Source organism: Eleutherodactylus coqui, chromosome 3 (assembly GCF_035609145.1).
Source record: "Eleutherodactylus coqui strain aEleCoq1 chromosome 3, aEleCoq1.hap1, whole genome shotgun sequence".
NCBI lineage: Eukaryota > Metazoa > Chordata > Amphibia > Anura > Eleutherodactylidae > Eleutherodactylus > Eleutherodactylus coqui.
Window position 1 is genome coordinate 272,263,670 of NC_089839.1, and position 15,414 is coordinate 272,279,083.

Consider the following 15,414-nt stretch of genomic DNA (forward strand, 5'->3'; position numbering starts at 1 on the left):
CACAATTCTGGAAAAACCCTTTAAGGACCCCTATACACATAAGTGAAAAGTCATCTGACCCCACCTATTTTTGTGGGATCTGCCTCCTGACTGTCTTCTGACGGATGATGTCAGGAAAAAAAAGGATTGAACATGTTGGATTTAAATATGCCGGAGCCTTTTGTTCTCTAAAGGGATAAGCCATTGCCGGATGTGTCTAGCTGTGAGTTGTTTTCCTCTTCCCATTGAAAACGTATGAATAGTTAGCCGTATGTGTATAGACCTCCTCACCAGTCAATTAGTAAGGGAAAGACAGAATTACCTGTGGCAAAACATTTTTGTGGTCAGGGACATACTGAAGGGCAGTTTCAAGTCGCAGCGTCACAGAAGAATTTGGGAGTACAAATATATGACCATGTTTGATACCATCAAGAATGGAATGAACCTCAGCCCGGGATTCTTGCATAAGTGGAGAATATGAAAGGTCTGAAGGAGGTCAAAAGGGATGTCCTCTTCCCAATGACTTGACTTGTAAGAATGTTTCCATTCAGTAGGTAGTGCTGCATCTCCTTCCATGTGCAGTTTGAAGGAGAGATAAGACGCATCATAAAACTGTCACATTCCTGAGCTCAGTGGACTGATTAAGTGTTTGTCTCAGCTCAGTTTGTCTGTTTTAGGTTTTGAGTGCAAAACAGTCTCAAATTTCTGTGTGAACATCTGTATTTCAATCAAGAGGGGTGTCCTCTCTGCATTTGTATATTTGTGCCCCATCCAAACTAGTTCCATTTCAGCCTGATGAAGGATTGATAGAAGATCTGAAAGCTTACTATAACATCATGTATTTTTGTTAGCCATTAAAAGGTATCATATCTACAAGATTACCTGGTTAATCTTACTGAGAACAATCACACTGGATATGGTGGAGTCAGGGTGAATAGCTAACAGTCAAGCAAGCCAATAGTGTTTCATGGTGTATTGCCACGTTCAAGGCAGCGAATTGTATTGGTTAGTTATCCGCTTGTATATTTATGCTGTTGTGTTATACATAAATCTTTTCACTTATGTACATAAACTGCTTTTTTTTCATATATTTCACAGATCGTAGAGAAGAGCCGATTCTCTATCAAACACCACCAAAAGGTACTTGGAAGGTGCACTTACTTAATATAGGTATATCTCCTAGCTCTTGCATTTCTTTTTCGGTCACTGTGGGGTATGCGGCACTGCTGTAGGGGGGCACAAAAGTGGGTGGTTGTAAAAAAAAAAAAAAAAAAAAAAAAGATCTATATTTTTTATTTTTTACTGCAATTCATGGGGCCTGGCTGTCATTAATACCGTAGCATCCAGCTCCATCTTTACTGGCAGCAATCGTCACAATTCACTGCTGCAGGGCAGATTACTTACATTGGCTGTCTAATGGTTGACTGCTGTGCTGTTCCTAAATAAATCTCTGACTGGGATCAATGCTGCCGCAGAGTCTACACATGTACTTGCCTGCCAGCAGCATGTGCATCGAAAGGTAAGTTCTTCAAGAGGAAGAAGGGATGGAAATGCACTGCTGTGAATACTGTTGTTTGAGTCAGGGCACAGCCGCGTGGGGCTCGTGCACAGAAGACTGGCGCACAACAAATGTGTGTCCTTTTCACCACTCTAATAACTGGGGTGGTGAAGAAAAGACTCTAGTTGATTAACTGCAGCAACACTCTGTGGCTGAGTGCTCCACTGTCTTAATGTCTATTAGAGTATTACAATAGCTGATATGTTTGACCAGCGTTATGCTTTACCCTACAGATGAGAAACCTTTCTTTTCTCATATCTGCTGCCTTTTTGTTGCTAAATATTTCTTACATTTTGACTTCTCAGTTTTATCCACAGAGACTACAAAGGCACAACTTGCCCGGTCCAGAGCGCACTTTGCCTTTTCTGATGGTATGCTTGTCTAAAAATGAATAATGTTTCACATTTATGGATAAAACATTGCTCCAACAAGGACTGTATAGAAATACATCTCACTTTCCTGTCTTTCATGTCATAGATGATGAAGAAGAGAGAACGTCATTCCCTCTACCACAAAGGGCTACACAGAAAGGTTCACATATGTTTGTGTATTGTGTGTCCCTGTAGACATGGTTCATTTTTAATCGTCCTGTACATGTTTTAGCTTTTGTCATTTCAATAATCCCATAGGTGTAAAAAGAGTGTGTCAACTCTTTAAACTCTTTTTTATATATATATTCCCCGCTGCTACCCCCCGCACCGCTGCGCCTCTCCCCGCCCCCCCCCCCCCCCCCGAATCTTTACGCGCGAGTACTGAAGTACTCGAAAATGGCAGTACTCGGGTGCGTAAGTACTCATTACGAGTACGTTCGCTCATCTCTATTAATTAACTTTAATTCAGTTGCTTGGCTGTTAATATAGATATAAACTTTAAAATGGTTTTCCACTTTAACTGACATGTCGATTGGTCCTGGCAATCACATGAACATGTGGCCAAGATACAGGGGAAATGTGTTATATGGGAAAATAAATGAAGGACAAGCCCCCACCCAAATGGCCTTTTGGGGTAAACAGCATGAAAAATAAAGTTAAAAAAAGAATAGTTATTTCTTTTGCAGATTATATGCAAAGTTCTGCCCCCATATGTGACATATATTCAACCTGTGATTGTTCCCAGCAAAAGAAACCACATAATCTTGTAGATATGATACTTTTTAATGGCCAAGACCCCATTTACACTGAGAGATGATCGCTCAAATGACTATTTGCATAAGCAAACAGCTGTATTGTTCTCCGTGATTACAGCTCGTGTCCCGCTGTGAACTACCAGAAGGACACGAGCTGAAAGAGTCTTATCAGTGCTGCTAACTGTAATAACAGCCTGTACCGCTGATAAGAGTTCATCACTCAATTCAAGAAAGCTAGAATTGAACGATCAACGACTTGTGCACGAAAGCTGCATGATGTCCATGCATTTAGACGCAATGGTTATCGCTCAAAAGACAGCTTTGAGCGAATTTTAACCGAGAAGCGTTGTCTAAATGGGCCTTAACAAAAACACATGATAATGTAGGCTTTCGAACCAACGCAGGGTTCTTCTTCAGGCCTAAATGAAATACATCCGAAGAGGCATGAATAGTTATACACTCATACTTATGCCAAGGATCAGACATGGATGTTATTAATTTGCTCTTAAAAGAATACTACAACAGAAATGCAAACCTCTTTAACTAGTCACTGATAAGGAAATGAAGGTTTTTATGGTCCCTAAATTAGTGTTGGGGGGTCACCAGGCCCGCATTGTTATTTTCAGATCTATTTAATTTAAGCCTGAAGCAGAACGCTGTTGGTTCGAAAGCTTGCATTCACATCATGTATTCTCATCAAGGTATCCTATCTACAAGATTACGTGGTTTCTCTTGCTGGGAACAATCACATTTTGCTCTACTGGCTATCACCGTACCAAACTTTTTTCATTCTACTATATTCAACCTAAACAGGGGTGCACAACCGTTTCTGGGCCTAGGGCCACATCCGATTCAACTCTTCACAAAAAATTCTTGCCCACAAAAAACACATCACAAATAGGATAAAAATAATTAAAAGTCTGATACACAGGAAACGCATGTCTGTGTAAGGCCACCTCGCAAAGGCGTTTAATAACGCAACGTTTTTACAAACGCAGCATTTTCTAGCTCATTTGACGGCGTTTTTAACGCACCCCATCATTGCAATGGAGGCTATGGTGTGTTAAAAAATGCGCTGAATGCATGAAAATAGAACAGTTTGTTTTAGCGCGTGGTGGAAAATTTTCACTAAAACGCTCGTCTGAGAAGCCCCATTAAAATGAATGGAAGCTCAGTGCAGTGTTTTAAGCAGGCGTTTCAAACGTCCGTTTATACAAAGATCCTCATAGTATACAACAGAAAAATATGCCCTGGAGTACAGTGTGCCAGTAATCCTCAAGCTAATCAAATGCAATAACAAATATAGTGAATACCAATGATGACATCCAATAGGTAGAGTCAGTGGATAATTTACAGAAGGTTTAAACCTGCAGGGAATATCCAAGAATGCTCCCGCCGATTTCTCAGGGAAGTTATTATTGCAATTTCTGTACAGTTAATTTTTAAAGGGAACCTATAAGTACTATAAACTAATGTGTGGTGCTCATGGGATGTGTTCCGAGGAATGGGGATGTGCTTTACATACTCACCTGGTTCCCAGTTCCCGCACTGTTACCTGTGGAAGTTAGTCTGTGGACAGTGCAGCGGACTCATCTCTACAGGCTGCATGCTCTGTGTGTGTCTATGAGCACCATAACATAAGGTCCATTTACACGGGATGAATGTCAGGCAGACGATACCCGACACGCGTCCCTGTGTGTCCTCGCTCCCATGCTGTTGCAGGGAGCTAGTATCACTGGCTTGCTCACAGAGCGGCCAGCAGGGGGCCGGGGCGGCTGCAGGAGATTTCTCTCCTCGCGCTCCCCCACTCCTCACCATTGACAGAATCTAGCGACCATTCAGTACTGAACGGCTGCTTTTTACACTGAGCGATTCAGCGATCTGCTCATCGTCCCTCATTTATGCTGCGTAAACGATAGACGATGAGTTGAACGTTCATCGTTCAGTGTAAGTAGCAGCCGTTCAGTACTATAGCCTCCCCCCTGCTGGCCGCTTTGTAAGCAAGCCAGCAATACTAGCCCCTGTGCAGCAGCATGAGAGCGAGTATGTGCGGGGACGAGTGTCTGGCATCATTTGTTTAATTGGCATGATGGGCCACAAGTTGTGCAGCCCTGTTCTACATCCTCTTTTATCATTGGTTTTGTTTCTCCAACAGTCTTTCCTTCCAGTCTTGCTGAAGGAGATAGGATAATAAACCACTACCCAGAAAAAAAGCTTGAGCAGAAAGGTAACATTTTGGTCTGTTTTTGATTTTTGTTTTTCTTTAACCCCTTAACGCCACAGGGCATAACTGTACGTCCTCGCAGGGAGGATATGATTATGATTAGAGATGAGCGAGCACACTCGTTAAGGTCAGTTACTCGAGCGAGCCTCGCTCATCTCGAGTAACTGCCTTCTCCTCCGAGCGTGCTTGGGGGACGGCGGCAGGGGGAAAGGGGGGGGGGGGAGTGAGAGGGATCTCACTCGGAGAAGGCAGTTACTTAAGATGAGCGAGGCTCGCTCGAGTAACTGACCTTAACGAGCGTGCTCGCTCATCTCTAATCATACTGACTTGCAGAAATAGCGTATTGTGTTATTTATGCTGCATGATCAACACTGTAAAAAAAAAAATCTATGGCCGAATTCATGTGTTTTGTCTCTCTGCTATCATTAAAAAAGTAATAAAAGTTTCACAATGTAGTCTTGCGTACCCAAAAATGGCAAAAGATGATACGGCCGTGTTGACGGAAAAATAAAAATGTTATGGCTTTTGAAAAATGGAGATAAAAATTTGCCAAAAATTGGTACGTCCTCAACACCAAAATAGGCCATGTCCTTAACGGGTTAATGTCTGTGACACAGGAGATTATTCTAGTATTCTAAGTTCTGTCGGATTTTTTTGTTTACAGTGAACATAAGGAAACCTCCCACCAGGTCCTTCCTACATGGTGCAGGTATGTAGATATTGTGCCAACAGAAATGGTATACAGTGCAATTACTTTTTTAATATGGAATAATTAAATACACTCAACATTAAAATTGCAACACCGAGAAGGAAAAGTCATGAGAATCACAGGATCGACAGACCTGTTAATGATATGCAAATGATTAAAAAAATGGAAACAAAGTATTCAAAACATCTCAATTTTATTTTGTATCGAGTATGAGCGCTACACGCAGAAAACCAAGCTCTTACACGCCTTGGCATGCTCATGGTGAGGTTATTAATGGTTGTCTGAGGGATGTTCTGCCACACTGAATGCAGTTGGGCTTGCCATTTATCAGGATGCACTGCTGGCAGCACCCTTTGCAATTATCGACCAATGACATTGCAGAAGTGCTTGATGGAAGACAAGTACGGAGACTCTGCAGGCCGTGATAGCACGTTTAGGCAACGCAGGCAATTTTTTCCCAGGGGCCTAATTGGCCTTTTTTTTTTTTTTTGCCTTCTTCTGGATCAACAAGGGGGGGGGGGGGGGTGGAAACAGGTTGAACTAGATGGACATTGTCTCCCTTCAGCCTAACATACTATGTAACAGGTCTGTTGTCCTGATAAAAAACTATTCCTGGGACACTTGGAGAAATGAACATACCACTGGTTTCACAACCAAATCAACATAACGCTGAGCTGTTAGTGTACCTGGAATGAGGACTAGAGGGGTCTAGCTACCTTACATTATGCAACACCACACTAAAATTTCCAGAATAGAACCAGTGTGACATTCCCTCGTGAAAGGCTCTTCATGGCGTTGCCCATGTGATCTCCAGACAGATCTTCAGCTATCATTGCGTCCGTGACGAAAGCGAGACTGATCTCCATTCCAGACTCAATTGCCATCTTGCTCTGTACCATGATAGCCTTTGAGAGGGTTTGTGTGCAGTATCAGTGGAACACCTATTGTTGGACGTCTGGCTTGTAGCCCAGTATCATTCAAGCACCTTCTGATGGTCTGTGTAGACAATGTTCTACTCCCTAGGCTTGGGTTGTGACGTCCCGTTTCATTCGCAGTACAGAAGAGATCACTACGTACCATTCTTCTAATCTGACAGTCCGTCCGTGCAGAGGTTTTCCACTTTCTGCTGTCATCCAAGTTAGTCGTTCTCCCAACCATTGGGCTGTGCAACGTTGAACAGTGCGGACATCCTGGCCTACGCATGTAGTGATCTGCCGAGCGATAAACCGTGGTCTCTCAGTTCAAGGATTCTGTCCCTCTTGGTTTGCAACAATAACTGGCACACCAACAAACAGGAAGCATCACACAATCGAACTACAAGACATTATCAGATTCTTGAGGTTTTAATATGGCTGAAAGTTTTGCTTTTGATCTGACTTTTATACCATTGAAGCCCCTCCTACATGCCACAGATTGAAACTAGGTGCATGAAGATTTGAACATTTGCATATCTTAGCAACACCTTCTGCTTCCTTGATTTGCATAAGCTTATGTTTTTTTCTTCTTGGTGTTGTAATATCAGTATTGAGTGTATAATCTAGAAAGTGTGATAATCTGGCTCTTCCTTGTAGTACAGAATTCCAATATAAAGTGGAATTTCAATAAACCAGAGGCAGCAGGTAGGCAGAGAGATCTCATTAGGAAAGTCCTTTGATTAAAAAATAAAGGGGCTGGCCAGTAAACTATTGGTGGTCTATCCTCAGGAACGAACCAGCGATGATTTTTATGCAGGCTGAAACTGAGCGACAAACAAAAAGTGCATGATGGCCGCATTTAGTCTTAACTATTATCAGGCATCGTTCATTCGAGTGAATTTTGAGCACCCAGTCATTGCGTGTAAATGGGCCTTTAGGCTCAGTTTTTAGTCCATCTCATATCCCAGCACCTTGTCATTTGACCTAGCTGTTACCTCATTGGTAGGAGAGAGATTGGTATATCTGTTCCACCACCACCAATCTCTTCCCCACTAGTAAATAGTAAACTGAGGGATAGCCGTGTCTTGTATTGAATGGGCATGGCTACACAGCATCTCAGTGGAGGTTTTAAGGCAAAGCAAGTATGAGGCTTTCTAAGTACATGACAAGGAAGTCTCAATGCAAAAAAGCATAACTGTATCATATTTTTTTTTCTGAAGGGACTTGGTAAGATATGTGTTTTTTTTCATGCACAAAGGTTTCCATAACATTTTAAGCAATCTTCCCACAAATGTCACTAGTAATTTAAGTCTTTGAGTGGTCAAGTGACTAAACATTTTGTTCAGCCATTTCCTAGTTATTATAGATCCTGAAAATCTAGTGGACTGGGTATTGACGCCATTATTTGTTTCCCAGTTTTCCTAAAATCTAGAATGGGATATTAGTATAATTACGCAGTGATCAGGGAGTCGGGGATGTATTGCTGCATAACAGTAGATTGGTATGGCAGCCATATAGGTTACCACCCATCTTTATAAGAAAACTGTCTCGAAGAGAAATGTCTGACTTACTAATGGCAAAGTTTCTTTTACTGCAGGAACATGCATCAAATATTTAATTCTGGTCCTGGTACCCCTCATTGTTGCCTCGGGAGCTGTACTTTACCTATCACCAGAGTCGGTCCATAACCTGGTAGGTCAGATCACGTTTGCAGATAAACCACAAGTCAAGAAAGATCTTAAGGATGACTTTGAAAAGCTTTCCAGCGTTTTCACTGATCAGTCTCCGCTGATGTGGAATAGAAGTAGACGCATTCTGGAGCGCCACCTGGAAAACTGGAAGGCAAATACCGAGCCCGCTATAATCCTACTCGCAGGGGCGCAGGACGCAGAACAGACTCTGCTCTGTCTTGGCACGCAGCTTGCAGACATCTATTCCTCCTCGCTCAGTGGCAACTACACAGTAATATCTGGATCAGATTGGGTATCTGGAAGCAACGAGCAGGTGAAAGAATACATCGATCATCGGCTGAGTGAAGGCTTCCAGGCCACAACCCAGGCGGCGGTGCTGCATCGCTTAGAGCAACTGCCTGCCGGGTCGCTGCTGATTCTCTACAAATACTGTGACCATGAATCAGCGGTGTTTAAAGACGTGATGCTGCTGCTCACGGTCCTCCTGGATGATCCAACTCTGCCGAAGGATATTCCACCTCTGGATCTGGAAGAGAAAGTGAGGGCGTTTTTAATCCAGAAATTAATTGAAACCAACGCCAAGGCCTCCCACGATGGGATGGACAGGGACAAGTTTAGCGGAGTCTGGAGCCGTATATCACATATAGTGCTTCCTGTGTACCCTGAAAAAGAATCCCTAGAGCAGTGCAAGAACCAAATGAAAGCATAAAGCTCAGAGTCTAAAGAAGAAAATGGCATTTGATAACCCGTCAGAATATATGGCCGCCGTTGGCACCAACTTCAGTGAACAAAAATAAATTTTCATTTAGGTTGCTAAATGGTGAAAGCAGCAGTGACCTCCTAATATATATATATTAATGTGACAGATGATATTGGTCTTTGTGGATATCAGATATCACCAGCAGTCCAAGGACAAATCCATTGGAGAATAAAAATGTAGATTACAATCCATTACATCACAGACTGTTCAAAAAGGACTCTTAAAGTTTTACCGATTTGCCTGGAGAGATGCTGCATTCAGAAAATTAAAGAAAAAGTACTTACCTGCTTGGAGCCTGCTACTCCTGATTTCTTTCTTTCTTCTGACCGCTACCCCTAACCCCCCACCCCTACCCCTCTCCTCATTCCCTACAGTGCCTTTGCTTGCAATGCATCAGGTGAATTGAAGTCTTTGCTTGGAACGCTCCTTCCTGGAGACGTAATGCTGTATTATAACGCACCGCTGTGGGTGATTTGATGATTTTTGTACCCAGTTCAGTGGTGAACTGTGGAGTGTCTGAGAGTTTGAATCCTCTATTACTAGCAGGTGGTAAAACACTGACGGCATATTGAGTAGATGAGCTATCAACGCGTGACTCTTGGGATACCGACCTCTGGGGTGGCCACCGATGCCTAGAACTAATAGTGCGTTTAGACAGAATGATCATCGTTCACATTAGCTCATTTGAACGATTTTATCGTTAAAAACAATCCGTCTAAACGCAAGGCAACAACGAACACTTCTGGTTCGTCGTTCAGTTTCTGCAGGACTAAAAATCATTATTGGCTTCATTCACTTATTGTTGCGTCTAAACGCTTCTCACTTAGTGTTTCACTGTACGAGAAGTGACCGAGTCAACGATGAATCTGCCTATCTAAACAAGGGTCAATGAGCTGGTGATGACGTCACCCAACTCGTTCGCTCATGCAGATGACTATCATGCCGTCTAAAAGGAGCATAAGGCCGGCCATACACTGCTTAGATAGCGGGCAGCTAAAGACCCTAATGTGATCAATTTGGATGGTGCGTATTGGACCCCCATCAATCTGAAATTGATGACCTACCCTTACGATGGGTCATCAGTATTACAGTAATGGAAAACCCCTTTGAACCATGTTGAAAATGATGTGGAAAATCTGCAACAAAATCCTCTTGAAAAACATTGGGTGCCGTCGCACAGCTGATTTCACCCGTTCTATCGAATCATTGGCATCTGCTATGGATTCGCACTAAAATCCTCATCAAAATCGACAACGTTTTCAATACGTGCGAGCGTGAATTTCATGTCTAGTTGTATAGCATACGTTCTCCTAGTGGTGACTGCAGGCAGCAGCAGTTTCATCTCTTTACTAATCCGCATGAGACATTCGTTCTTGTATATTAGAAACAGAGCGACGATCACTATAAGGATACAAGAAATTAGCACTGAATTTATTTGCATTAATGAAAAAGCAAGATGGCGTCCAAGGGTGGAGATAACTTTAAAGGGATTGTCTTATCACAGACCACCTCTTCCAGAATGCAGCTCCCTCCACCCCTGCCCAGACATTGGCTGCAGAGGAAATAAAGCATTACTTGGTGGCCATTGAGAAGATTGGCCGCTCATGTAATACATTCATGGCTTGAATTCACTAGAGCTTGAGCCCTAATAGGGCGTATGGACAGGGGTCCAAGATTCTTTGCTCAGAATTTGCCTTTTGATCAAGAGAAGATGATCCAAATGCTGTCCATTATAATCTCTCCCATTTTAGGCTTTATTCCTGCTTTTGGCTTAAAGAAACTTCAAATTGTGAACTTTGACTAACTCAACTTCCCAACTGAGGGGGGATCACATGTAATATGTCAGGCGATGAATAATCAGCCTAAGTATTTAATATGACTATTAATCATACAAGGTGCTAATAGCCACGACCTTCTCATTACAAATCATGTTGCCTTAAAGGAGTTGTGCCTTTAGACCCATCAGAACAAGACTCCTCGGGCGACGGCTCACCACTTCTGGTCCCACTCTCTGCAAACTGCTGATTTTGCTGGGGAAGCCATGGCCAGCCAGGCATTTTGCTGTAGCCCACCAGTTCCTTCTATAGGGCATATGAACAGGAGTTGTGTCCTTGTGTCTTTTAAAAATGCCTGCAAATGGCTTAAATTAAAACAATAAAAGCGGCAATACTCACCCGCTCATTCCCCCAATGGTCCAGCGCTGCAGCTTTCCTCCCGCAATTTGTTTAACAAATGGCTGCCATCTGTTCTGGCCAAAGTGGCCACATGCCATTTTCCTGACATCATGGCTCCCAGTATCTGAGTTGTGAAACCAGGAGTATGGCACATGACTGCTCCAACGGGTGGCCGTTCATAAACAAAGACAGAGAGGACTGTGGGAGCTGCAGCGCTGGATCATTGGAGGAACAAATGGGTGAGAACGGCTGCTTTTATGGTTTTAGCCCTTTTGCTGCCATTTAAAAAAAAAAATTAAAATTGTCCACACCCGGACAACCCATTTATTCCCACAAATATATTTACGCTGCGTATTACATATGCCCTATCCTGTAGACAGAGGATAACTTTTTATATTTTAGTAGAACCCCTTTAAGACTAGTGTCACCTGTAGGATATGGTAATGTGCCATTAGTACATCTAAAGCCGAGGCATCTGTATCCCAGTGGGGACTTCTTGCAGCTTTTTTTCCCCCATAAGAAAAGACTGAAATCGCATTGTGAGCTGCAGGCTATTTTAGCCCAACTGTCATTGTGCAGCCCTAGCCATAAACTGGAACACCCCGCAAATGATGGCCTCGCTTTCTATACAATGTGTTGTATATCTCCAAATCTAAGATCCAGTATTTGGCCATTTACACCTGCTCGTTGTTCCTGCTCCTGTGGATGGCAGATGAGTAAATGCTGCGGACATTTACACCATATCTTCCTATTAAGATGGGGGATCAACAACACATCTGTGGTTGGACTTTCTGCACAGATTGTTCTTGTATTCGTTCCGGACTTTGAAGTATATTTTATACCATTTATGAATTCGCCCTAAGGCAGACATCTTAAAAGAGCACTTAAAGGGGTTGTCTCGCGAAAGCAAGTGGGGTTAAGTACTTCTGTATGGCCATATTAATGCACTTTGTAATATACATCGTGCATTAAATATGAGCCATACAGAAGTTATATACTCACCTTCCCTGCGCTGGCGTCCCCGTCTCCATGGCTCCGTCTAATTTCAGCGTCTAATCTCCCGATTAGACGCGCTTGCACAGAAGGGTCTTCTCCCATCTGTTCGGTCCGGCACGAGCGGCATTCTGGCTCCGCCCTCTTCTGCACATCGTGTGGCTCCGCCCCCGTCACATGTGCCGATTCCAGCCAATCAGGAGGCAGGAATCGGCACACGTGACGGGGCGGAGCTACGTGATGACGCATAGAAGGGGCGGAGCCAGAACGCCGCTGCTGCCGGACAGACCCGAAGCCAGAAGACCCTTCTGCGCAAGCTTGTCTATTCGGGAGATTAGACGCTGAAATTAGACGGAGCCATGGAGACGGGGACGCCAGCGCAGGGAAGGTAAGTGAATAACTTCTGTATGGCTCATATTTAATGCACGATGTATATTACAAAGTGCATTAATATGGCCATACAGAAGTGCTGAACCCCACTTGCTTTCGCGAGACAACCCCTTTAACTGTTAACTATACCATATACTTCAGACTATAAGATGCAACAGAAAACAGGGAAAAAAATATTTTATACTGAATTTAACATCTCTGAGGCTACCGTCATTAACTTTCATGTTCTAGTATAGAAAAGGGGGTTAATGTTGAGTGATCTTCAGCCTTATCTGCTGGAGGGAGTCTGGCAGGGAGAGGGAACACTGCACAGACTGCAGAGTTCTCCTCATGAGGCAGCTGGCTGTATCAGTGCACTGCTGTGTCATTAAAGCAGCAGTCAGGGGGGTCTGGATCTATCAGACACCCTTGCTTCAACTTTTAATCTTCTGAAGATTGTGTCTTGGGGTGCCTTCAAACTTGTGATAAAATCACACGATGCGAGAATGCATGAAAACGCAGAGTTATGGAACCGGTGGTTGCATTCCCATTTACGATGTTTGCACTCATGCAAAAAACAAAATCGCAGCATGGCCTATCTTTCTACATTTCGCAAATTTATTTATTTTTATCTCCCTTGTTTCCCGATTCATGGAAGATTAAAAAAAAATAAAAATTGCAAAGTGTAAAAAAAATAGGCCATGCTGCGATTTTATGATTTTTTTATTTATTTTTTTTCCATACTTGCGTTTTTGTGCGACACGTTTTTACCATTAGAAACGCCTATTGTCTATTGCAAGAAAAAGCATTGCTGGCGCTCGGACATATGAGCACAACTGCAATTTTCTTGCGGTGATATAGCAATCGTTAGTGTGAAGTAGCCCTCATAGTCAGAAAAATATGGTAATATCCGGATACAAGGCTTCGGGGTTGTAGTATTAGTGATATGTTTAGAAGAACATGAGTGTGCTCTTTAGGTCAAATGGTATTTTCTAGTTCTGTCGTCTATATGTGGCTCCGTTATGAGGAGGGCCGGCAGTATAAATACACTGGAAATCAGATATCGCTTTCATCTGTATGAAAAAAATGTAAAGTGACTCTACCATATGGTGAAGTTGTATCATAGGATTGGTCAGCAGTGCGATATATGAGCTATAGACAACTAGACCGCCTGCGGGCTGACTTGGTGTAATCTATTTTAAGCAAACTTAAAGGGACCCCGTCACTAAGTTCTGGGGTTCATATGGCAGGTTCCCTGCAGTCCGGGGAGGTATTTCTTCTACTTGCCCAGCTCCCCGATCCAGCGCTGTCACCCCTGAAAGTCAGCGTTGACCTGCAGATGCACTCACTCCCATTGATTGCTATGCAGGCAGCAGTCCGGCTGTACGGTCCGCACTGACTTTTAGGGGTGACAGTGCTGGATTGGGGGAGCTGGGCAAATATAAGAATTACCTCCTCGGATTCCGGGGAATCTGCCATAACTTAGTTTACGGTGCTCATACCTGGTGACAGGGTGCCTTTAAGTTTGCTTAAAAGAGGTTTTACCAAGTCAGCCAGCTGAGATCCAGCCTTCAGGATGTCCCTTTAAATAAATCCTGCGTCGAGGTTCTGCCCTCGGGTCACATTCTCACGAGGAAGCTTGATGCAGGTTGTGAAACTTATTTAGAAACCGAAGCCAGGACTGAATTGTGAAGGAATGAGGTTAGGATAAAGGCCATTTTGACAAATCCAGACCCGACTGCAGGTCTGATCACCCGAACGAACTTTACCGTAAGAACCTATGATGCTGTTAGTTCAGATGATCCAGTCCATGGCCAAGGTGGGAATGGCGGCTGTTATACAGATGCAGAAATGCCGCTGTATTATGTTCATGGGAAACTGGCCTAACAGACGTGAGCGGTTGATGTTAGTCCACACATTGTAGTATTGGGGCATGTCATTTGCAGTTTTTAGGGTCTATAGTTGGCTTTAGGAAGAGCCTCTTCCACCATTATTGGTGATGGCTTATAATATATTCGCATTGCCGTGTAGAGCTAAGGTTTCGGTTTTTGTCAGCCCTTTTATTTAGGGGCACAGAAGGCTTAAAGGGTTAACCTGTTTCAGAATAACCTTATAGGATAGAGCAAGAGTTAAAGGGAGCCTGTCAGCTCTTTGGAGCGTATAAAACTGCTGACCGTGCTAGATAGGACCGAGGAGCAGGATGGGAACAAAGCTGGATGTATGCAGAGAACCGTGTGCGCTTGAGGGTGTATTACACAGGCGATGCAAGCTGCGCCAAAGATTCTCAAGGAGCAAGTCCACCTTTTAGGGCACTTTCTGAAGCGGCATGTCCAGCAAAATATTTAGCTGCTGATAATAAAAGCACATTATCCACAGCTTCTACCTATTAAACCCTGTGGCAGGGCTAAATCCTCTTAAAATCCAATATAAGGTGCAATATACTGCAATACAGAAGTATTCCAGTATATTGTACAAGTGATAAAGTGAAAATCTACACACAAAAAAAAAGTAATGTATAAAAAGCTAAAAAATGTAATCCCCTTTCTCACTTTTTTGATAGAAATTAAGCAATAACCTATATAATTGGTATTGCCACATCTAAGCTATTAAAGTATCTCGTTATTTCTCCCACACAGTTAATTCAGTAGGAAACACAAACACAATGCCAGAGCTGTGGGTTCTTCAGACCCCCAAAAAAACGGAATAAAAAGTCATAAAAAAACTTGGATCCTAAAATGGTGCCAATAAAAACCACAGGTTACCTCCCGAAAAAATAACCCCTCACATGCAGCCTCATCGACACAAAAACGTTATGGGTGTCGGAATAAAGCTATGGAGAACAATTTTGGGAAAAATTTACGGTCGTCAAACTATATAAATTTGGTATTCTTGCAGTTGTACCGGCCTACAAAATGCA

General features: G+C 43.1%; 1 protein-coding gene across 3 annotated transcripts in view; it reads left to right on the plus strand.

The window, feature by feature from the left end:
- Positions 1 to 12,045, plus strand: part of LOC136621738 (torsin-1A-interacting protein 1-like) — a 42,479-nt gene extending 30,434 nt beyond the window's left edge. For 2 of the 3 annotated variants that reach the window (XM_066597426.1, XM_066597424.1), the window contains 6 exons: positions 1,078 to 1,119; positions 1,843 to 1,908; positions 2,015 to 2,068; positions 4,819 to 4,890; positions 5,552 to 5,596; positions 8,108 to 12,045. In XM_066597426.1, the coding sequence (XP_066453523.1) occupies positions 1,078 to 1,119; positions 1,843 to 1,908; positions 2,015 to 2,068; positions 4,819 to 4,890; positions 5,552 to 5,596; positions 8,108 to 8,910 (1,082 nt within the window). In that variant the 3' untranslated portion in view covers positions 8,911 to 12,045. The remainder of the gene's footprint in view (positions 1 to 1,077; positions 1,120 to 1,842; positions 1,909 to 2,014; positions 2,069 to 4,818; positions 4,891 to 5,551; positions 5,597 to 8,107) is intronic. The other variant, XM_066597425.1, reaches the window with a different exon arrangement.
- The last annotated feature ends 3,369 nt before the right edge of the window (positions 12,046 to 15,414 follow it).